At 36.1% G+C, this 23593-nt stretch overlaps 1 protein-coding gene across 5 annotated transcripts in view; it reads left to right on the forward strand.

Moving 5' to 3' along the window:
- Ralgps2 (Ral GEF with PH domain and SH3 binding motif 2) overlaps positions 1–23593 on the forward strand; it is a 142522-nt gene that overhangs the window by 25965 nt on the left and 92964 nt on the right. For 3 of the 5 annotated variants that reach the window (XM_004853371.3, XM_004853373.3, XM_021265365.2), the window contains exons 2-4: positions 3781–3920; positions 12045–12149; positions 13419–13469. In XM_004853371.3, the coding sequence (XP_004853428.1) occupies positions 3864–3920; positions 12045–12149; positions 13419–13469 (213 nt within the window). In that variant the 5' untranslated portion in view covers positions 3781–3863. The remainder of the gene's footprint in view (positions 1–3780; positions 3921–12044; positions 12150–13418; positions 13470–23593) is intronic. The other 2 variants (XM_004853372.3, XM_021265366.2) reach the window with 1 other exon arrangement.

The following is a 23593-nucleotide window of genomic DNA, read 5'->3' on the forward strand; positions in this document are numbered from 1 at the left end:
TAATTAGGATTTTAATGATACTCGTCAACATGTTCCTAGAGCTACATTTTGAAGGTTTTTTGTCTTTTCTCCTTTCGAGAAGGCTCCAATGAATTTAAACTTTTTAGAATTAAGTAGACAGCAACACAGTTTACCTCTTCACCACATCACCATAATAGTACTCTTAATCATGTACCAGTGCTGTTTGAGTGCTTATGTGTATATTAGCTCATTTCTCCCCACCATAACTGTGTTAAGAAGGTACTTAGTATTATCCCTGTTTTATAGGTGTGGAAATAGGACAGAAAAATTCAGCTTTCTTGGGCTTAACTCTAAGTAATCTTCTAGTCTGCTTTTAAATTACTTTTAAATCCTACTTTGCTTCTCCAGAAAAAAGGAACTTACCATTGGAGGAATTATTGATATCTCAAACTCAGTTTTTAAAGTTAGTATAATATAGAATACCTAATTTATAGCAATAGCATTTTTAAATGAAAAATATTATAGAAATTTTAAAGTTGAAGAAGGACCTTAAAAGTCCCCCTCCCCCATCATATTAAAGAGAGGAAGAAGTTGTTTTAGAAAGAGATGTAGTACTTGCAGCAAGTTAAGCAAAGATTAAAACTAAATATTCTCACATCCAGTAAAGTGGGAAGAAATACGAGACATGATAAAAAATATGTGAATACTTTTAATTTTTAAAAATTACAGTAAAAGGCACATTACCGTTATTCTCCCCTCAAATACATCCTCTTGCTTTGAACACAATTGTCGCATCATTCTTGCCATTTTCTGAAGGTTCTGGAAGTTCTCTTTTGTGAGTATCTTTAGTTGCACTGTTGTGGCTGGCTGCCTCGATGTCCGAAAAGACTTCATGAACAAAACCTCAGCAGCACGGGAACTAGCAGAAAGAATCAACAACTGGGATCTCATCTTATTAAAAAGCTTCTGCACTGCAAGAGAAACCACCAACAGAGCTAACAGACAACCTACAATATGGGAAAAAATTTTTAGCAGCTGTACCTCAGACAAAGGACTGCTATCTAGAATATATAAAGAATTGAAAAAAATCAGACCCCCCAAATTCAAAGACTCAATTCAAAAATGGGCATCTGAAATTAACAGACATTTCTCAGACAAAGAAGTAAAAGCAGCAAACAAATATATGAAAAAATATTCAGCATCACTCGTCATTTGAGAGATATAGATGAAAACAACACTGAAATTCCACCTCACCCCAGAAAGAATGGCTGCTATCAAGAAATCAACAAATAACAAATGCTGGCAGGGGTGTGAGGAGAAAGGAACCCTTCATTGTTGGTGGGAGTGCAGGCTGGTGCAACCACTGTGGAAATCGGTATGGAGATACCTCAAAGAACTAGGACTAGAGGTCCCATTTGACCCAGCTATTCCCCTGCTGGGTATCCTCCCAAAAGAATTAAAAGAATCATACCACAGTGATATATGTGTACCCAGGTTTATAGCGGCACAGTTTGTAATAGCTAAAGCTTGCAAGCAGCCCAAGTCCCCATCAACTGGAAACTGGATAAAGGAAATGTGGGGTTTTTTATAAAATAGAGTACTACTCAGCCATAAAGAATAAAAAACTAGAGTCATTTATGGCTAAATGGATGCATATCGAGGCCATACTCTTAAGTGAAATAAATAGGACACACATGTAAATACTGAATAGTTTCTCTAGTGTGAGAAACTGGTAGTGTAAACAAGGGTTAAAATGATTAAAATGAATAATTGATAATTTGAAATAGGAAAAAAGGTCCAAAGACGAAGGAGTGAAGGGAGGGGAAGGGGAAAGGAAAAGAGGGAAAGGAAAAACTATGAGAAAATAAGAAAATGGGAACAAAGTCTATGTAAATAGGGAAGGGTGGAGGGGGTGAAGGGCACACTGGTAATGGGGAAAAAAATAAGAACCAAGATATATCATGTTTTACATTTATTTATTTATTTAGGTACTGGGGATCGAACTTAGGACCTTGCTCTTGTGAGGCAAGTGCAGCACCACTGAGCTAAATCCCCGGCCCCCAAGATATATCATGTATCAGGCACTCAATGATAAATGTAAATGAATTGTATACCTAAAATGCACCAATAAAAGAACTAATAAACAAAACTGTTTGCTTTTCCTTGGTCGTTTTGACTGTGGGGAGAGCCAGATGTCGCATGGTGCCATATCTGGTAAATGAGGTCAATTGGGACATACCATGTTTTTATTTGATAGAAATTTCTGTACTAAAAGTGATGTGTGACATGATATCATGATGGAGAATAAACCCATTTGTCTGTTCTTAGGCCATTTTCTGTGCACATTGTTTCTTAAATAATAAGCTCTATAATATTTACAGTTCAGTGTAGTGTTCTTAGTACAAACTCAGTTCACACAGTTTCATCAAGGTCAGGAAACACAATCTTAAAAAGCTGGAATTGGGGGCCAGGAATGTAGCTTAGCAACACAGGATCTGCCTGGCAAGCTTGAGTCCCTGAGTTCGATTCCTGGTACTGGAAAAAAAAAAAAGCTGGAATTTGAAGGGATGTGATCACTAAATTCCAATAAAGCTGACTAAATTTCATGTTCTTGTTTGTGACTTATGAGTTACACTTTAAAATACACCTTCTCTGAACTGTAGTTCGCAACAGAGTGACTGCATCGAACAAGTCATTGAACAAGTTGAAAATAGTAACACACTGGTACTAAAGTTCAACTGACCACCTCTTGTATTGAAGATACCTTACTTTTGGTTAGATAGTATTTGGCCCCAGCACTCACTGAATTTTTTGATCAGATGACATGGTGTTATAGAAAGAATATTTGACTAGAATTTAGATGGTTCAAGTCTTGTTTTTAGTTCCTCACTTAACAAAAGTTCTATTTCTTGTATTATATGGTAATAATAATAGCATTGTTATATTTTGTTTTAAAATATCTTTCCCAATTAATGTTATTAGTAGTTGTGGAAATCAATGAGTTCATGGTGTGAGGATATTAATAAACTTTAAAGGCCTATATAAATTAGCATATATTGTGATATTTTTGTGATATCTTTTTTTTTTTTTGGTACCGCGGATCGAACTCGGGTCCTTGCGCTTCCGGGGCAGGCAGTGGAACCACTGAGCTAAATCCCCGGCCCTGTGATATCTTAGTTTTAAGTATTTGTATGTCTTAAACAGATCACTAGAAATGGTAAGCTTATTCAGTATTGTTGATTTAGAAGTGTCATTTGGCTCTCCAAAAATTTATCATGGCATGTGTTACTTTGTCACATGGTTTTTATACTTACTATTTACTTAACTAAAAACGTTGCACAGTTGACTTTTTTCTCAAAATATTCACTTAATCAGTGAAAAGAATGCTTTTACTTCTCTCAGGAAGAATATGACAGTAACAATTAGTCAATACAGTGGACGCTTAACTTATGAAATTGATCGGTTCCGGAGGCTGGTTGTAACTCAAGTTGGTTTTAAGTCCATACAGCTGAGATCTGGATATTTACTTGTGTACACGCTATAGATAACAAGAGGCAGATGACTCTTCCATTAACCTAATTAACCCAAGTTGTTCTTATGTCAGGCTGGTTGTAACTTGAGGGTCCACTGTACTGCCCATTCAATGTTTCTCATCATTTGAAAAGAGATTTTCAATCTGGATTTAGTTTAGCTGAAATTAAAATAGGGTTTAAAAAAGTTGTAATATTTTATGTCTTAGCATGGTGGTAGACACAGATTTGTTTTCTTAAACTTCAAGGAAAACACCATTTTAACTTTTCTATATATTTTTTTAAATAGAAATAATGTATCTGTGGCCCTGGACATGAAGTAATCAGTCCTCTGTTGCTGCTGACATAGGGTCAGGGACTGATGAGGGAAGCATGGACTTAATGAACGGACAAGCAAGCAATGTTAATATTCCAGCTACCGCTTCTGAGGTAAGACACTTATAGAACTTAGTTATAATGTTTCTTACTTGGCTTTCTCATTTTTCAAGAGTTATGATATATCATATTTTAAAAGCAGAATGTGAGAAAAAGGTTACACATTTTTAAAGAATTTTTTTAACTTTCTGTTTTGTCATTCATATGTTCATTGTGCATCTTAGAAACATTTAATCCTTATTTACTTGGAAAAATGACTAGTAATGATTATTTGAAAACTTTCTTAGGTTTAGTTTTAAAGGAAACAGAATTTTTTTCAAAGTGTTGTGGTTTTTTTTGGTACCAGGGATCGAACTTGGGACCTTGTGCTTGCAAAGCAGGTGGTGGCACCACTGAGCTAAATCCCCAGCCCATTTTCAAGGTGTTTTTAAATTACATGAACCTTGAAGGCAATAGTATAAGTGAGGCAAAGAAAATTTCTTTTATTTGGAATCGCTAAGTCAAGATCTCTTGGTTTCAAGCCTGTTGAGTGAGATCAGATTATTGACAGGGTGGAATACTGGAAGGACTAACTTGGCTAATGTAGCTTAGACTGTAAGACAGAGGTAAACACTGAATTAGGTGCTCGCCTCTCTTATGTGTTGTGATTTTATTTCTGCTTCACTTTTTTCCTTTTTGCTTTGTCCACACATCTAGAGTACTTTCCTTAATAGTTTCAGCATGTGGCTCCTATCTTTGTTTTTCTCTTACAGTACTGGAGAATAATGTTTATGACTGTTCAGCGCTTGAACACCTTGATCTGAAAGTTTATTAATAGCCTTTAATAGTCCAATGTTTTTTTTTCACTTCCAGTAATAGCACATGTTCATAGCGTCTAAATTTAAATCATTAGATTTTTCTTGTTTATTCCCTTCTCCTTTGCCCACCAGAACTATCTTCTCATCATAGCCAAGTCTGCCAACAAGGCAGAAATTATAGTCTATGTAATAATCATGGAAGTGACATCCCATCACTTTTACCATATTCTGTTAAATAGAAACAAAGCAAGTCCTGCACACATGGAAAGGAGAGAATTGCACCAGGCCAGGAATACATAGAGATAGAGATCTTTGGCAGCCATCTTGGAGCCAGCTGTTCACCACACTGTCTCTAGCCTTGTGTCCTTATTTCTACTACAACCATCATAGTTTGATCATTTAGTATTTCTTTCTTTCTTTCTTTCTTTTTTTTATCATTTAGTATTTCTTGTCTAGATTATTGCAATGGCCTTTTAGTTTGGTCTTGTTGGTCTCTGTTGTTTCTGGTCCATGTGACACAAATCTATCATTAATATTCTTAAAATATAGCTCTTAAACTTCATCTTGACCCCAGACCAACAGTTTGTGCCTTTTTTGTTTTGGTTTGATTTTTTGAGACAAGGTCTTGCTATGTCGTTGAGGCTGACCTTGAACTTACTGTATGGCTAGGCTCAAATTCAAGTCTATCCTCCTTGCCTCAGCCTCTTGAGTGCTGGGATTACAGGTATGTGCCACCACCATACCTGCTGTTGTTCCTTATTGCTTACAAATTAAATTCAAACACCCTTCATGCCTCTCTTTGAAGTCTTTGTCCCAAGTTTTCGTTCTCATGGATTTAATTCCTACTAATAATAAAATCTTATGTTCTGTTGAAAGAATACTGTATTTTCCTAATGATTTATATAAACTTCTATTAAACTTTACCTGTATCGGTTTTTCCACTGGAATTTTTTCTTCCCATTTTAGTGTACCCCTTCTTGTCACTGCACAGAATAAAATTTTGTCTTTCACAATATTGTTCAAGTGTTGCACTTTTACCAAAGTTTTTTCTAATCCCCTAAACCGATAGTTAAACTTGTATTTTTTGCATAAATTTATGCATATATTTTCTCTTTCTTGACAGAGATATTTTGTGTGTGTGCTTATATAGACTTGGTATATTATAGCCATATTTCTAGCATATGTTATATGTATCTATCTATGTATGTGTATAGTAGTATATTTGTAACTGAGAATCCCAGGTGTTTAACACCTGTTGTAATATTTTAGAAAGCAGTACTTAAATACGTACCAAATATATCACATGTATAAAAAATTCTGTTGACTTTGCTAAAAATGAATGAATTCTGTCAGACTTCAGAATAATACAGTTTAACATGCAAAGTAAGGGTTAAAAGGGCTGCCTTTTAAATAGTTCTTCTATAGCAAGAACATAAAATTTTAAAATACATTTCCCACTTTCTTTTAAGATACAGTTCTATTAATATGTCAATGTAAATTTTCCATAAAGGGTAAATAAGGTTACAGAATGGAAAAAATACTTGATCTGGGTCAGTTGACTTTTTCTCAGTATCTTTAATGTTTAGCCTGTGCTTAAAGCTTCTGATATCAATAAGGAAATTACACTGAACATACTTCCAAACATTTAGTAGTATAAGTAGGGTTTTCTTGTTGTTGTGGTTTTTTTGGTTTGGTGGTGCTGGGGATTGAACTCAGCGTCTCATACATGCTAGGCAAGTGTTCTACCACAGAACTATACCTCCAGCCCAATTACCAGTAATTTTTGAGACTTGCCTTAAATGAAGAATTACTGTTGTTCTCTTGTTGAACATTATGTGTAAGTACTGATTACCTTCTTATCATTTCCACTTTATTAATTGTATTGGGGAAACATTTTTAAGTACACCACTAATAATTTTTAAGCCTCTGCTAATAGCTTGTGAGAATGAAAAGAAGGAAGAGTTTACTCTTTGAAAAGCAATAAAATTGCTCTTTTAGCTAACTTGTCTTAAATGAGTTAAAAAACTGAAGAAAAATACCAATTTTATATATGTAATGAATGTATTTACCTAATACACACACACACACACACACACACACACACACGCAGAATGGATCCTTGACTTACAAACTCAATTTGTTACCGAGGGCTGGTTGCAACTCAACTTGGTTGTAAGTCAAGACTTTTTGCATATGAAATAATGGAAATATCCATAATGCATTCCGAACCTCCTAACACATCCCTTCATTAACCTTTTCATAATAAAAAAGGGTTGTATAATGTGCGTAATTTACCAGAAACACCAATAATTTTCCTAGCGTATTCACCAAAAAGTTATAAAATGTGCCTAGTTTACCAGAAACAATTTCATATTGTACTCACCATACATGTTGACATCTTTGGCTTGCAAGAAGGGAGGATGAAAATGGAAGGTGGTTATTATTTGGAAGGAGAGTCCCCTTCCATAAGAACATCAGGAATCTGGCTCTGGTGTCCTTTCAGTCTTTGGGAGAGTCTGTAGCCCACTAGGACCTGCCTCTGGTTCACCTTTTCAGAGCTAAAAACTCGTCTAAGGTTGTCTGTTTCTGTCATTTCTTTAACAGCGTTTTGTATTATGACATGACATTGTCATTAAGCAAGTGAATCCAACAATTGGCTTTTTCTCTGTCTGGGTGGGTCTTCTCTGCAAATATTTGTAGCTCTATCCATTTTTTCAGGATTTCCTTTATTTTAGAAGAATAACTTTGCTGAACTGATTGTTGATATTCCCCTCTTCAGAAAGCTCCTCAGCTGCCATTCTCTGTTGGTCAGCCAGAAGTTGCTGAAGTTCTTTTGTAGACATTTTCTCCGAGTGTGCCTCTACCAGTTCCTCAACATCACCATTGTCTACCTGCAAGCCTATGGATTCTGCTATACAACTGTGTCATCAACTCCAAGGTCATTTGAAGGCTCAGGCTCTTTAGACAGCCTTCAAAGTCTCTCTCCTATATAATTTTTGGCTATACTTTCTTCCAGGCAGATCTCAGTATCCATAGAGAGACATTGGCCCAGAATTTCTCAGCCCTACACAGGAAAGAATGTCATAATATTCCTTCCAGAACTCTTTAAGGATTAAATCTATATTTGAGACCATCTGGAAGCACTTCAGAAACAGTTCTTTGGTGTATAGTTTCTTAAAGTTAGCTATAACTTGCTGATCCATAGGCTGCAGTAGAGGAGTTTTAGGTGGGAGGAACTCAACTGAAATCTATGGGAATTCACCCAATTCTTCTTCCATATTCCGTAGGTGAGCAGGAACACTGTCCATGATGAGGAGAGCCTTGAGTGGTAAACCGTTGTCCTCTAGATATTTCTTAACATAGGACAAAAGCCTCCCTGATCCACGCAAAAAAAAGTACTCTTGTTACCCAAGCTTTTGTGTTAGATCTCCACATGACCTCTAGCGTATTCTTCATGACTTTATGTTTTCCGAACACTCTGGGAGTCTTAGAGTGATAAATCAAGAGAAGTTTTATTTTGAAGTCACCACTTGGCATTGGCACATAGCAATAAAGTTAGCCTATCCTTCATAGTCTTATGGGCTGGCATTTTCTTCTCTTCCTGGGTAATGTGTGTTTTCTTAGGCATTTTCTTCCAGGAAAGGCAAGTTTCATCAGAGTTGAAAACTTGTTGACAGCAAAAGCCATTTCTCTGTGTCATGGTTTTGAAGTGGTATATGTAATTTTCAGCAGCCCTTTTATCAGCATTGACTGCTTCACCATGCCTACTTATGCTGTGAACCCCAGTTCTCGCTTTAAAATTGTGAAACCACCCTTTACTGGCATGAAATTTTCACCATTGTCCTTTACAAGATCTGCATTTATAGCCCTAGCTTTTTCACAAATTATAGACTCATGCTATAACCTGCCATGTGCCTTTCATTTGTCCACACAAATAACAGCCTTTCTACCTTGTCTAACACTATTGATTGTGACTTAATAATTTGAGTAACACCTTTAGGAACACAAGCTTCCTTATACAAATCTTTTCTCTGTAAGTTTGTAGAGATGGTGGATTTCATCATGCTGTATATATTAGCAAGATTGTTCACGCAAATGCCACTCTTTGTATTTCTCCACAATTTCCTTCTTCTTTTCAGTGGTGATTGCTTTTTTTTACCTTCCTTTTCTTCTTTTCTAGCTTTTGGGGAGCCATTTTGGTAATAGTAATTGTAGTAATTATATAAAGCACTGACCAAAATCATATCCACAAACACACATCTGGACTCAGACCTTACACTTATATATGCTTACATATGCCTTTCTGGCATTGCAAGTCCTTGCTTACAACCACACAAGTGGCTGGCATTTGGGTCATAACTCAAGACTTTGGTTGTAAGTTAAAGCTAAAATTCCAGTTGTAACTCAAGCTTTGTATGTGAGGCTGGTCATAACTCGAGGGTCCACTATATATACACATACATATATATATATATATGTGTGTGTGTGTGTGTATATATATATATGTATATGGACAGTTAGTGGATTAGTGTATGCTTTTTAACTAGTGTCTGTTTGAATACTAAATATAAGTAAATTTCTGTTTTACTTGTAGTACATAAAATATTGACACACTGTAAATTAGTCATAGTTATAGAGATTAAACACCTGGAATAAAGTACTCTTATTTGGGGAACTTGTGATTTTCTGCTTTGATTTGTAAACTTGGAATTCCTCACTCCTGTCATCACAATAGGAAAAAAGCTAAACATTCTGAAAGTCAGTAACTTTCTTTAGCTCTGTCAGAGAGTTGTTACAGAGCAAACAGTGGTACCCTGAAAACAGAGTGACAGGAAGATAGAAAACAGGAGCAGAAGTCATGGGCCAGGAATGAACTATAACTTGGCAAATGCTAAAGCCTAAGGTAGTCTAGATTGAGAGTTAAAAACAACTAGAGGCCTAGTCTTAGACCTCCCTTACCATGTTTTTAGTAATTTTTCTTACTTTTAGGATATCTACCAAGGACTCACAATGAGAAAAAAATCCCCTTCCCCTTCTAGCAGGGACATGGGGAAAGTAGCCATTTGAAATACTAAGAAAAGATAGCTATTTTAAAATATATGCCTAGAGCAGTGGTGGCAAACCTGTGGCATGCATGCCACATCCAGCTGTTTGTTATCATTGAAACCTCTAAAATGTTTGCTGTCATTGGCCTAGAGCATTGTGTACACCACCTGCCTCAAGGGAAGCTACTTTACAGAACCTAATCTACTTAGCGGAAGAAACCCAACTTCAGGCCCCTCTAGACTCCCTGTCTTACCTAAGTGGAGTGAGTGGGACATAGAAGCATTTGTCAAGATTACAGTCTAGGAAAGCAGGCTCACAAAATGACTGAAACCAAATCATGGGACCATAAGATGCTTCCCCTCCTACACTTTACCACTACATTAACAGGCTCCTGCATGGTAACATGATATAGCCGAAAGAGCTACAAGACTAAAACCCTAAGAAGCAGTTTCTAGGTAAACCCAAAGACGGGAAAAAAAAAAATACTAGGGTAAATTGAAGACTCAGCATCACCTTAGTGTAAATACAGCATAACCCCTAGCATGTGAACATAAACACTTATATTAAAGGCCTTTTTTTTTTTTTTTTTTTTTTGTACTGGGGATCGAACTTGGGACCTTGCGCTTGTAAGGCAGGTGGCAGAACCACTGAGCTAAATCCCCAGCCCACATTAAAGGCCTTTTTAACCTCAGTTCCTTTTACCCAGTATATCTTATCTAGCTTTCAGCAGAAGGTTACAAGGCATGCTAAAAGGCAAAGAAAAACATAGTTTGAAGAGATAAATCAAGAGAACAAGACTCACATATGGCAGATTTTGGAATTACCAACTGGGAATTACATAACTGTCATTAAATTTGAACTCTAAAGGAAAAAAGTAGGCAAGAGTAAGAATGGATAATACAAAGAATATTAAAACTATTACAAATTGAGAATAACCAAGGATTGTGGGACAATGACAATAGAAGTAAATACACATAAGGAGAATAGCAGAAAAGAGGAAGGACCAAGAGAAATATTTGAAGTAATAATTTTTGAGAATTTTCCAAAATTAATGGCAGTCCCTTTTTTGTAGTGATTATGGCTCCATACTTGATATTTAGCTGCTAGTAAAAGGGGATAATATAAAAATGAGGCATAGGGCCAGGGATTTAGCTCTGGTTTCGCCGCCTGGTACACAAGCGCAAGGACCCGAGTTCGATCCCTGGTACCAAAAAAAACCCAAAAAATGAGGCATAATAGTAAGTGCTCAAAATTGTTGTATAATAATAGCTGATGACAGGTGTATGCTCTCATGATTGAAACTTTGGTTGTTTGTGCTGTTAATTGTAGCCTTATATACTAGCATCATTGAATAGACTGTTCTAAGTGTTCTTGTACTGATGATCCTCTGAATTCAGTTGATGCAGAATGTATTTTTCTATCATGGCACAGATGAAGTGGAAATTTAATAGTAAAAAGATTTTTAGGGCCCCACACTACCTTTTATTCTGTAGTAGCAGCAGCATATTCAGACTTAAAACCCAGTAATCTTAAAGCAGAAAACATATGAATTTGTAATGTATATGAAGAGCAATATCAATTGGACTTCAAAGATAGAATCACTTAATAAATAATATGACTAATTAGTGGAGTTCTGAATATTCTCTTAGGTTTATGTTACAAAAGTAACGTCTTTTTTTAAAAAAATAAAAATCAGTTTAAAAATTATAAACAGTCATTCTGTGCATGATGACATTCTGGTCAACAGTGGACTGAATATACAATAGTGGGTCCTACAGGATTATGTCTTCTAGCTGTTATATTTTGTCTAAGTGTACTCTGTGATGTTTACATGATAACATAATTATTTAAAAATGCATTTCTCTGAGGTTATCTTTATCTTTTAAGTGACACAATCATGGACGGATATCTTTCCTTACCTTCTTTTATCCTACTTAAGAATCATTAAAGTTGGCCCGGGGATTTAGCTCAGTAGTTTCGCCACCTGCTCCGCAAGCGCAAGGACCCGAGTTCGATCCCCGGCACCAAAAAAAAAAAGAATCATTAAACTAGCTTTATTTCTGTAGGAAATGATAGAATGCATGGTTAAAAAAATGAACACAATAAAATGACTTATTCAGGAACCTAAAATCTGAACCTGAGGTTAGATTTCAGATTGTCTGACCCTTTCATACTCTTCCAGCTAAGGAGCATGTCTCACCTTTTCTACATACAGTCTTTCCTAGCCCACTGTTCTTAGCTTCCTGTTTCTAGTTTCTAGACATTTGGTGACTAGTTTCTATGACATTGACTGTGAGACAGTACTAAAATAGCTGCATTTTCTTTCAATTAACAGAAAAGTAGCAGCTCTGAATCATTAAGTGACAAAGGTTCTGAACTGAAGAAAAGCTTTGATGCCGTGGTATTTGATGTTCTTAAGGTTACACCAGAAGAATATGCGGTAAGTTTCCTGCCTTTTCCTTTTTCAGATTTTGCACATAATTTACATATTGGTGCTGTCGAATTAGATTTTGTAGCAGAGAAGATGGTTTTTAAAATGCTTATGGAAAATTTGGGGGAGACTAGCAAATCTATGGCATAAATAAGATAGGGTGGGGAGTATAAGAATTTTTGTATTTTGGAGGGTAGCTTCATAAATTAAATCTTCAATTTGGTAATAATAAGTACTTTCATCAGTCTATACTACTTTATTGATTTATCTGAGAAGTATTTTTATTCTTTTTGTTAAAAATTAAAAATGAACCGGAAGGCATCATTAGAATATCATGAAGGGTATTTAGAAAATCTTTTTATTTCTTAACTGACATTAGTGTTAATTTATGTTCTCATTTTTATTTAATTTGTCAATAGAATACATTGATTTTTCTGATGCTGAACTATTCTTGCATTCAAGGAATAAATTATACTTGGTCATATAATTGATCTATACATTTGTTGCATTTTGTTTTATATCTACAACCATATGTGAGATAGGCCCGTAGCATATAAAGTCATAATGTGTTACATTTAGTGTTGTCTCATTACTTTTTGATTTTTGTGGTACAGGGAATTGAACCCAGGGCTATGTGTGTGTAGGCAAGCACTCTGCTGCTGCTCATTTTTAAAATTTCAATTTTGAGACAAGGTCTCACTAAGTTGCCTGATCTGCCCTTGTATTTGTGAATCCTCCTGCTTCTGCTTCCTGAGTAGCTAGGGATTACAGGTGTGTACCACCATGCCTGGCCATAATCTCATTGCTTTTTATGAATTAAGATGAAAACATCTTTTATTGATAATAGATTTTATGTTACTATTTCAAGAGCAGTAATTTAATCTTTATAACAAGGACAGTGCTTTATGGACTATCTGGTTTTGTTTTTGATTTCGTGTATGCCCCTTTGTCCAAATTTTGTATTTTTTGTTTTCTAACTTTTCCTCGTTTTTCATAAATGCCTGTAAACAGGCATAAAATAATTAAAAATAAGTATATTTAATGGTACTGGGACTAATTTTTTAAAACTTTCTATCAGGCCTTATAAAATTGAATATTCAGTAATATTTTAGAATATAGTGTAATTTTTTTTGTTTTTTGCAGTGCTGGGGATCATATGCTAAGCAAGTACTCTACCACTGAGCTTTATCCCCAGCCCCTAATTTTTGTTTAGAATATATCACATATCACAGAGTTCCAAAAAAGAAATAGTCATTTTTTTTCACTTTTTTATTTCAGGGTCAGATAACACTAATGGATATCCCAGTATTTAAAGCTATTCAACCAGATGTAAGTAGTTTTAAGAATGTTCTTTTTTAAACACAGAAAATGGTCAGTTATAGTATCCTAATTAAGAAGTTTTAGGATTATCAATTATATTTCATATTATAAAATGATCGAAGCTTTTGATGTAATTTATCTATTATTTAGGCCTCAGAAATTGATATGGCATTCATAACTATTCATCATTGAGTCATAAAGGGGACTGTTTAAGTCATTTTGGTTGATTTGGTTTCATTAATTTATAATGAAAATGTATCAAGGAATACCTTTCTGTTTTTAATCAAAAGTAAGGGACTTCTGCAAGTGGGATGTATGTTTAGTATTCCTATCATTTTTCACACCCTGGGTATGGTAGAATCTCTTCTTACTGATGAGAAAACAGTGACAATTGTCAGTACACAGCTGTCTTAGTCCATTTTGTATTATTATAGCAGAATGCTTGATGTGGGTACTTAATAAAGAAAAGAGGGTTATTTAGTTTATGATCTAGAGGCTATAAGTACAATCAAGAGGCCCTGTTTGGTCTCTGGTGAGGGCCCCCATGGCAGAAAATAGAAAGGGAAATGGCTGGGTATAGCTGGGGCCAAGCACATGGGTTGGCTTTTGTAACAACCCCCTCTTGGGAAACTCGCTCACTCCTGATACTAGCATTAATTCTTTCCTAGGATTTATACTCCCCTAACCCAGTAGCCTTCCACAAGGCTTTACATCTTAAAGATTCAACTACCTCTCAATACTGCAATACTGGAGCCCAATCTTCCAGCATGAAACATTGGGAGACACACTCAATTTATATCCAATCCACAGCAATAGCTAAGTATTGGGAACTGTCTTAGCTACTTTTCTTATTGCTGAGACAAAATACCTGAGACCCAAAGTTAAAGCTCCCAGTTTGTAGAGGTTTCAGCCCATAATCAGCTGGCTCCAAGGCTAGGTGGCACTTGGCAGAGGGGCAACAGTTCATGGTGGTGGAAGACAGCAAAAGCAACAAGGACCTCAATAGCATCTTTCTGCCCCTTCTATGCAGACTACTTAGGGCGGGTAGCACTCATACCCTTAATCCTAGCGCCCTTGAGCCTAGCATTGCATCATGAATCAATTCCAGAAAAAGCCCCACCGTGACCACTTGAGCCTTTGGGGAGACATCTGAACACAAGCTGTAACAGAACTAGCATTCAGATTCTAAAAACTGCTTTTTCTACTCTTACCAAGTAAGAATATAGATCTAATTTTGTATCCCCCCAAAGAAAAACTCATAATCTTAAAATCCAGGACTATAAGACTCATATTTAGTATTTTTAGAAACAAAATTCAATATATTTCTTGTGGTATGTACAAATCTATAGTGACCTTAAATACTATAACTGTAATAAGTTTCCACATATATCTTATGTAACATAAATACTGTTAGTCATGTAATTTTCAAATAAGTTACTTAATGTCAGTATCTCAGGTTTGTCATGTGTAAAATGAAGCAGTAGACCTAAATGATCTGTCATTTCTACAAGCCTGTGTTTTCTTTTTTTCCATACCATAGAGGGTTTTCTAAACAGAACCACTGGATTAACAGTAGACAAAAAATGATATATTTGATAAATAATGCACAAATAGAAAATGTTTTTTGTATTTAAATATCAAAAATGAAATAGGTGGGCTGGGGATTTAGCTCAGTGGTTCCGGTGCCTGCCTTGCAAGTGCAAGGACCCGAGTTCGATCCCCAGTACCAAAAAAAAAAAAACCCAAAAACCCAAAAATGAAATAGGCGTTTTGTCTTTCTGAACAAAACCAAAGCAATGAATTTTTCTTGTCTTTTTTTTTTTTTTTTTTAACACAGGGTCTCATTACATACCCCAGGTTGTGTTGGAACTTGAACTTTTTTTTTTTTAAATCAGTACATATTTGCAGTATGTAATGGTTACATTTATCTTGGGGAGTTTGTATATGTACATAACATATCTTAAATCTTTTTTGGTCCCTTCCCCTCCCATTCTTTTTACCTTCAATTCTTTTTTTTTTTTTTTTTTTTTTGGTCCCAGGGATTGAACTCGGGTCCTTGCACTTGCGCAGCAGGCGGTGAAACCACTGAGCTAAATCCCCGGCCTTTACCTTCAATTCTTTTTACCCTTTACATGTGTAAAAGCTCTCTTTGCATTTTTTTTCAATTCCCTCTTTTTTAAATCTCTTCCTCTCTCCCCCTCCCTCCATCTTGTTTCCCTTACTATTTGAAAAAGATCTCCTTACTCCCTATTATTTATCCCTTTTTTTTTGGTACTGGGGATTGAACTCAGGACCTTGGGCTTTCAAGGCAGGTGGCAGAACCACTTAGCTAAATCCCCAGCCCGATTTTTTTCCCATTTTGTAGGGTGTCTCTTCACTCTGTTGCTTGTTTCCTTTGCTGTACAGAAACTTTTTTACTTTGATATGATCCAATATGTTGATTCTTCTGTTTCTTGTATAACTTGGGCTCATAGTCTTTGACTATGCCTATGGCTTGAAGAGTTGACCTTTTTTTTTTAATTTTTAAAGAAGGAAAGGGTTATTTTGCTCACAGTTTGTAGAGGTTTCAGTTCATAGTTGGCTGGCTGTAATCCAGGGTGGCATGGCAGAGGGCATCACATAGGAGAAATAGTTCATGGTGGGCAGAAGGCAGCAACCAACAAGTGACAAGCAGTGACTCTCTTTCTGTCCCTTAGGTCTTATCCAGAATACTCACCTTTAGGGCGGGTAGTCCTCACATCCAGGGTGGGGCAGCCTTAATCCTAGCATCACACCAAGAATCAGTCCTAGCATTACATCTTTGATCCTGAAGCACACATCCTAGATCCAGCCACCTCCAAAAAGCTCCACCTATGACCACATGAGGCTTGGAGGAGATATCTAGACAAGCCATAACAGTCTACCCCTGGCCCCCCAAACACTCATGTACATCCTTTGTATTCAAAAGGTATTTAATCCATTGCTAAGAGTTGCCAAAGTCCTAACAGCTTCAGCATTGCTGAAAAGTCTTAAGTCCAAAGTCCCCTGAGATTTAAGGCAAACTCTTAGCTAGGAGCCTCTAAACAAATGAAAAGTTGAACACTTCCAACATACAATGGCATAAGAAAAACATAACCATTCCAAAAGGTACAAATAGGGGGATAGAAAGGAATGGAACCAAGGAGAGTCCAGAATCCAGCAAGGAAAACATTGAGTCCTATAGTTCCATGTCCAGCAGCTGAGGCAATCTGCAGCAAGATGTGAATTCCAAATGGCTTTGGTGGCTCTGCCCCTATCGCACTTGTGTATGGTGGCAGCTCTGAAGGCTTCTCTCTAGAGTTGGTCCTGCTCCCTCCTTGCAATTTTCTTCAGATGATCCATATTTCTGGTTTTTCTGACCTTCTGGAATCTCCACTGCACCTTCAGCTTCATACTCATAGCTTCACATACTTCCCTTCCCCAGGGCACCTGTCTGGCCTCCCTGGTCTTTTTCTGAAATCTGGGTTGAAGCCTTCCTGACCCTATAACTCCTGCATTCTGCATGCAACTAAAAGCAATACTATGTGGATGACATCAAGGTCTGCTGCCAGCTGGAGCAGTAGCCAGGTTTCTTCTCTTTTGGCTGTAAGGGTCTAGTGCCTCACTTGCTGAGCATTCTGAACCCAGTCCTGAGGAACAAATTCTCCAGGCTTCCTCCCTTCTGAAACATGTTGCTCTGGGGCTCTCTTCTCAAAGTAAAGCCTTGTAAAGCAATGTAGCACTACCAAAATATTCTTGTTATGTGTCAGTCTCATGTAACCATCAAAATTACATTAAATCTGGCTGGCATAGAACTTTGTCATTTGGTAAAAAGTTGTTTAATTTATTATGAAGCATTGCAGACATATGACAGGGCATAAAGAATTATATAACTATTGTTGAAGCCTGTGTATATCCTCCCACTGATGTAAACACCGTCCAGTATTGGTCTATATCATTCCTGCCCATTGGTTATATTTATTTCTCTACTTATCCCTTAGCAATATATGTTGTTGCAGGTTTAAAATTTTTCATGACAATAATATCCTATTGGAGCATAAGAAACCACAAGAACTTCACAAACACATGGAAATTGAATAATACTCTCCTGAACAACCAATGGGTCACAGAGGAAATTAAAGAAGAAATTAGACAGTTTCTACAATTAAATGATAATGCAAATACAACGTACAGGAATCTATGAGACACAGTGAAAGCAGTTGTGCAAGGGAAATTCATAGCAGTGAATGCCCATACTAGGAAAACAGAGCAAGCTCAAATAAACAACCTAATGCTGAACCTTAAAGGAAAAAGAAGAGCAAAACAAACCCGAAGCTCATACAAGGGAGGAAATTATAAAGATCAGAGCAGAAATCAATGCAATGGAGACTCAGAATGATAGAAAAAAAAAATAAATCAAAGAGTTGGTTTTTTGAAAGAATAAATAAAATTGATAAACGCTTAGCCAAGCTTGAGAAAAAAAAAGGAACAAAAAGGCTCAAATCCATGCAATTAGGAACGAAAAAGAAAAAGTCACAACAGATCCAGCAGAAATCCAGAGGATCATCAATACCTGCTTTGAGAACCTGTACACTAATAAAATGGAAAACACAGAAGAAATGGACAGATTCCAAGATACATATGAATTACCAAAGCTGAATGAAGAAGATATAAAGATTCTAAACACCCCAATTACAATCAGTGAAAATAAAAACGTAATTAAAAATTTACCAACAAAGAAAAGCCCAGGTCCTGATGGCTTCACTGCTGAATTCTACAAGACAGTTAGAGAAGAACTACTGCCACTATTCTTTAAACTCTTCAATGAAGTTGAAAGGGAAGCAATATTTCCAAATTCATTCCTGGAAGCAAGTGTTACTTGGATTCCAAAAGCAGAGAAAGACCCAACCCAAAAAGAGAACTACAGGTCAATCTCCCTAATGAACATAGATGCAAAAATCCTCAATAAGATGCTGGCAAATGGAATACAGAGAGTCATCAAGAAGATCATACACTCTGATCAAGTCAGATTTATCCCAGGGATGCAAGGTGGTTCAACATAACATAAATGAATAAATGTAATACGCTGTATTAACAGAGCCAGGGACAAAAACCATATGATCATCTCAATAGATGCAAAAAAAGCATTCAACAAAAGTCAACACTTATTAATGATAAAAACGCTACAGAAAATTGGAATAGATGGTCTTTTTCTCAACCAGATAAAGGCTATCTATGAAAAACCAACACCCAACATCATACTAAATGGTCAAAAACTGAAAACCTTCATGCTAAAATCAGGAACAAGATGAAGATGTCCACTGTCACCACTCCTGTTCAATATAGTTTTGGAAACAGCCACAGCAATTAGACAAGAGAAAGAAATGAATAAAGATAGGAAAGGAAGTTAAACTGTCATTATTTGCTGACGATATGATCCTCTACATAGAAAACCCAAAAAAATTTTGCCAAAAGACTTCTAGACTTAATTGTCAGATTCTGTAGAGTAGCTGGATACAGGGTCAACACTCAAAAATCAATAGCCTTCTTATACACAAATAACAGACTCACTGAGAGAGAAATTAGGGAAACAATTTCTTTCACAATAGCATCCACAAAACTGAAATATCTAGGAATCGATCTAACGAAGGAAGCAAAAGACCTCCACATTAAAACTACAGCACTCTAAAAAAAAGAGATTGAAGAGGATAATAAGAAGATGGAAAGACATCCTCTGTTCCTGGGTAGGAAGAACCAATATAGTGAAAATGGCCATACTTCCAAAACTGCTATACAGATTCAATCCAATCCCAATTGAAATCCAACAGTATATTTCACAGAACTAGAGAAAACAATCCAAAAATTCATTTGGAACCAGAAGAAACCTAATAGCAAAAGCAATTCTAGGCAGCAGAGACATGGCAGGGGGTATCACAATCCCCAACTTGAAACTATACTACAAAGCTACTGTGATAAAAGCAGCATGGTACTGGCAAAGAAACAGACCCCAGATCAGTGGAATAGATTAGAAGATGCAGAAACAACTCTAGACATACTCAGCCACCTCATCTTTGACAAAGGAGCCAACCATCCTCACTGGAGGAAAGATAGCCTCTTTAATAAATGGTGTTGGAAAAACTAGATTTCAACCTGCCAAAGATTAAAACTAGACCCCTGTCTTTCACCGTGCACTAAACTAAAATTGAAATGGATTAAAGATCTAAATATTAAAACAGAAACACTAAACTTGCTGGAAGATAGGTAGAACTCTTGAAGACCTTGACATAGGAAAAGACTTTATGAACAAATCCTCAGTAGCACAGGAACTAGCACAAAGAATCAACAACTGGGATCTCATCATATTGAAAAGCTTCTGCACTGCAAGAGAAACCACCAACAGAGCTAAGAGACAGCCTACGATGTGGGAAAAATTTTTTACCAGCTGTTACTCAGTCAAAGGTCTACTATCTAGAATATGTAAAGAACTCAAAAATCAGACCCCCTCAAATATAAAGACCCAATCCAAAAATGGGCATCTGAAATGAACAGACATTTCTCAGACACAGAAGTAAAAACAGCAAATAAACATATGAAAAAATATTCAATATCACTAGTCATTGGAGAGATGCAGATGAAAACAACACTGAGAATCCACCCCACCCCAGAAAGAATGGCTGCTATCAAGAAATCAAACAAAAACTAATGCTGGCGGGGTTGTGTGTACCACTGCTGGTAGAGTGTCAACTGGTGCAACCACTGTGGAAATCAATATGGAGATACCTCAAAAAACTAGGATTAGAGGTCCCTTTTGACCCAGCTATTCCTCTGCTGGGTATCTTTCCAAAAGAATTAAAAGCATCATACCACAGTGATATATGCACACCCATGTTTATAGCAGCAGTTTGTAATAGCTAAAACTTGGAAACAGCCCAGTTGCCCATCAACTGGAGACTGGATAAAGATGATGTAATTTTTTTTTTTATAAAATGGAGTACTACTCAGCCATAAAGAACAAGAAACGAGAGACATTTATAGCTAAATGGATGCACATTGAGGCCATACTCTTAAGTGAAATAAATAGGACACACATGTAAATACCAAATTGTTTCTCTGGTGTGAAAAACTAAGTGTAAATAAGGATCAAAATGTATAATTGATAATCGAAATAGGAAGAAAAGGTCTAAAGGAGTAGGAGAAGTGGGAGGGGTAGGGGAAAGGAAAGAAGGGAAAAGAGAAATGAGAAAAGGAAAAAAGGGAAACAAAGTCTTTGTAAATAGGGAAGGGTGGAGGGGGTGAAGGGAGGGCAGGGGAAGGGGAAAAAGTAAGAACCAAGATAGAGCATGTAAAGGTACAAGTTCCCAATGATGAATGTAACTATTGTATATCTAAAATGTACCGATAAACTTAATAAAAAAACGATATATCCTATTGGTTTTGTTTTTAGCTTTTTATTATTCAGTATGCATGTTAATATATGTACTTTAGTCCATTAATCACTGGGCTGTAAAACATAAACATCTTTATATTTATTAAATATTGCTAAGTTGTTTTCTAAAATTGTTGTGTAAATATTGTGTCAAAAGTCTTACTATTGATAAATTTCACAAAAAATTGAGCTATGTTCTCAGCCAGTCTTATGTGCTAGTCTTACTAGAATAAAATGTTGTTTATGTCCTTAGGTATGCAGTGAGAATATTACCTTCATTAAAGAATGAAGGAATTCTTGTTAAATCAAAACTAAACCTCAAATATTGTAAAAAAAAAAAAATAGCTATCTCTGAGGCTATAATTAGTAAATTTATTTTCATAATTCTGTCCATCATACCATTATTCTAGTTTCTAAACATAACTGTACAGTGTATGAAACTTTATAAAACCGTACACATCCTTTATAAAATTATTTAAAAGATCTTTGATCAAGTTATATCAAAGTGCTTAAAGCCTTTTTTTTTTTTAATGTGTGCAGTCAGCTCTCTGTGTCCATGAGTTCTGCATTTGTTTATTCCATGTAGATCAAAAAATACTCAGGAAAAAATATTGGGTCTGTACTAAACCTGTCGAATCTGTTTTTCTTGTCTTTATTCCCTAAACAATACAGTAAAAGAACATTTTATACAGCATTTATTTTGTACTAAGTATTATAAGTACCCTAGAAATAAATTAAGTATGTGGGAGGAAGTACATAGGTTATATGCAAGTACTACACCATTTTATATTAGGGACTTGGGCATCTGCAGATTTCAGTAGTAGGGAAGGATCCTGGAACCAGTCCCCACTGATAAGGGGCAGTGTGCATGTCCACGAACAGCTTTATTTCAAGCAGTGATGTATTCACATTCAGTGTGCACATTCATCTCTCTCACGTTAAACCAGCCTTTTTGTTATTCTATCCTCCTTCCAACAAGTAGCCATTTCCTCTTGGTGATAAGAAAACATAGTAACATTGTTGCCCAAACTATAAAAATAGTGGTTACAAAGAAGGAAAGTTCCTTATAACTGTAGCTTCCAAATAATTATTCTTTGACTTTCCTCTTTTTCAAACCACCTTTGGAGGTAAATTGCTATATACATTTTGCTATCCCTTTTTAAAAAATGTGTCTAGCCCACAGCTCTGAATGGGTACTCAGTAAATTCTGACTTACTTAACTTCACTTATTTAAAGCCCTTTGAATTACGCATTTTAAAAAATAATTCAGTGGCAAAACCCTAAGGTAAGGAGCTAGGTTTGTTTGAACTTTGCCATTTATATGGTATGCTACTGATACAATATATTTCTTTGACCTTTAAAACTTTTTAAATCTGAGAAGAGTATTTGGCCTACCTGATCTTTAAGCTAACTTTTAAATAGCTGGGCATGGTGGTGCATGCCTGTAATCCCAGCACTCTGGGATGCTGAGGTAGAAGGACCACAAACTCGAGCTGTCAGGACAAATTAACCTCTTCAGCAAGATGTTGTCTCAAAATGAAAAAAAAGGGCTGGGGATGTAGTTCAGTGTGAAGGCACTGTATTCAGTCTTCAATACTGCATGGAGGAAAAATTTTCAAGATTTTCAAGAAATTCTCATAAGTGCTCTTACTTTAAAGAAATATGAGCTGCCGTTAAGTGTAGCCATAAAGCAGTAATAAATAGGAATTTTGATCAAAACTGCAAGAATCTTAAGAGCTGACAAAGATTGAGGGGCAGTCATAATTCGAATGGAATGATAGATTGGGAGCCTATCAAGGGAACCTTTTGTTCCATTCCCTGAAGAATGTTTCTTCTATTCCCTAGAATAATACTTGGTAACCTGTTCAGAATTTGATAGATGACCATTCAGGGCTTCATAATTTAGAATATTTTCATGTTTCTTCCCAAATATGGATTTTTCAGTGTTTAGTGAAGGCAGAAGTTTAGCTGGAGGGTTCTGTACACTCATTAATTGCTAGTATGATTTCTGGCATTCATTTGAATCTTACTCAGTTTTTTTCACTTTTTTTTTTTTTTCCGGTACTGGGGATCAAACTCAGGACCTTGGATTTGCCAGGCAGGTGCAGCACCACTGAGCTAAATCCCTGGCCCTTCACATTTCTTCTTTTTCTTAAATACATAGATCTCCCAAGCATGATTTCTTTTGATCATATGAAGGTTTAGTTTCTTTTAGAAAACGCTTACATATTCATAGCTCTTCTTCATGTTGAGGAAGCCTTGACTGTATTCTGAAGGTTCTCCATATTATATTCATAGGATTTGGGGGTTTTTTGGTCTGATTTGAATTGTGATGCTCTACAAAGCTTGTATTCTGAAAGTATTGCCATATTTATTACACTAGTGGATTTCTCTTCAGAATGAGTTTTGTACTATTCAGCAGAGTAACTTATGACAAAGGTGGCTTGCAATCCACTAATTCTCTGGGGTTTTTATAATTCTGAAGTAAAGATGAAATGCTTGACATCTGTACTGTACACTGGGTAATGTTTGCCTGTTTCACAAGATTTTGAAGTGTTCATAAAGTGACAAGCTGTGTCTAAAAGTCTTCTAATAGACATTATATCAAAGAAAGTTCCACACTAAAAGAGAAACACAATAAGTCATTTAGATTATAATTAGCCTTTTGATATCTGTAAGTTCTGCATCCAAGGATTCAGCCAACCTCAGA

The sequence above is a fragment of the Heterocephalus glaber genome, unplaced genomic scaffold, assembly GCF_053883595.1.
Source record: "Heterocephalus glaber isolate CG9 unplaced genomic scaffold, H.glaber_assembly_v1.0 deba00001600, whole genome shotgun sequence".
Taxonomy (NCBI): Eukaryota; Metazoa; Chordata; class Mammalia; order Rodentia; family Bathyergidae; genus Heterocephalus; species Heterocephalus glaber.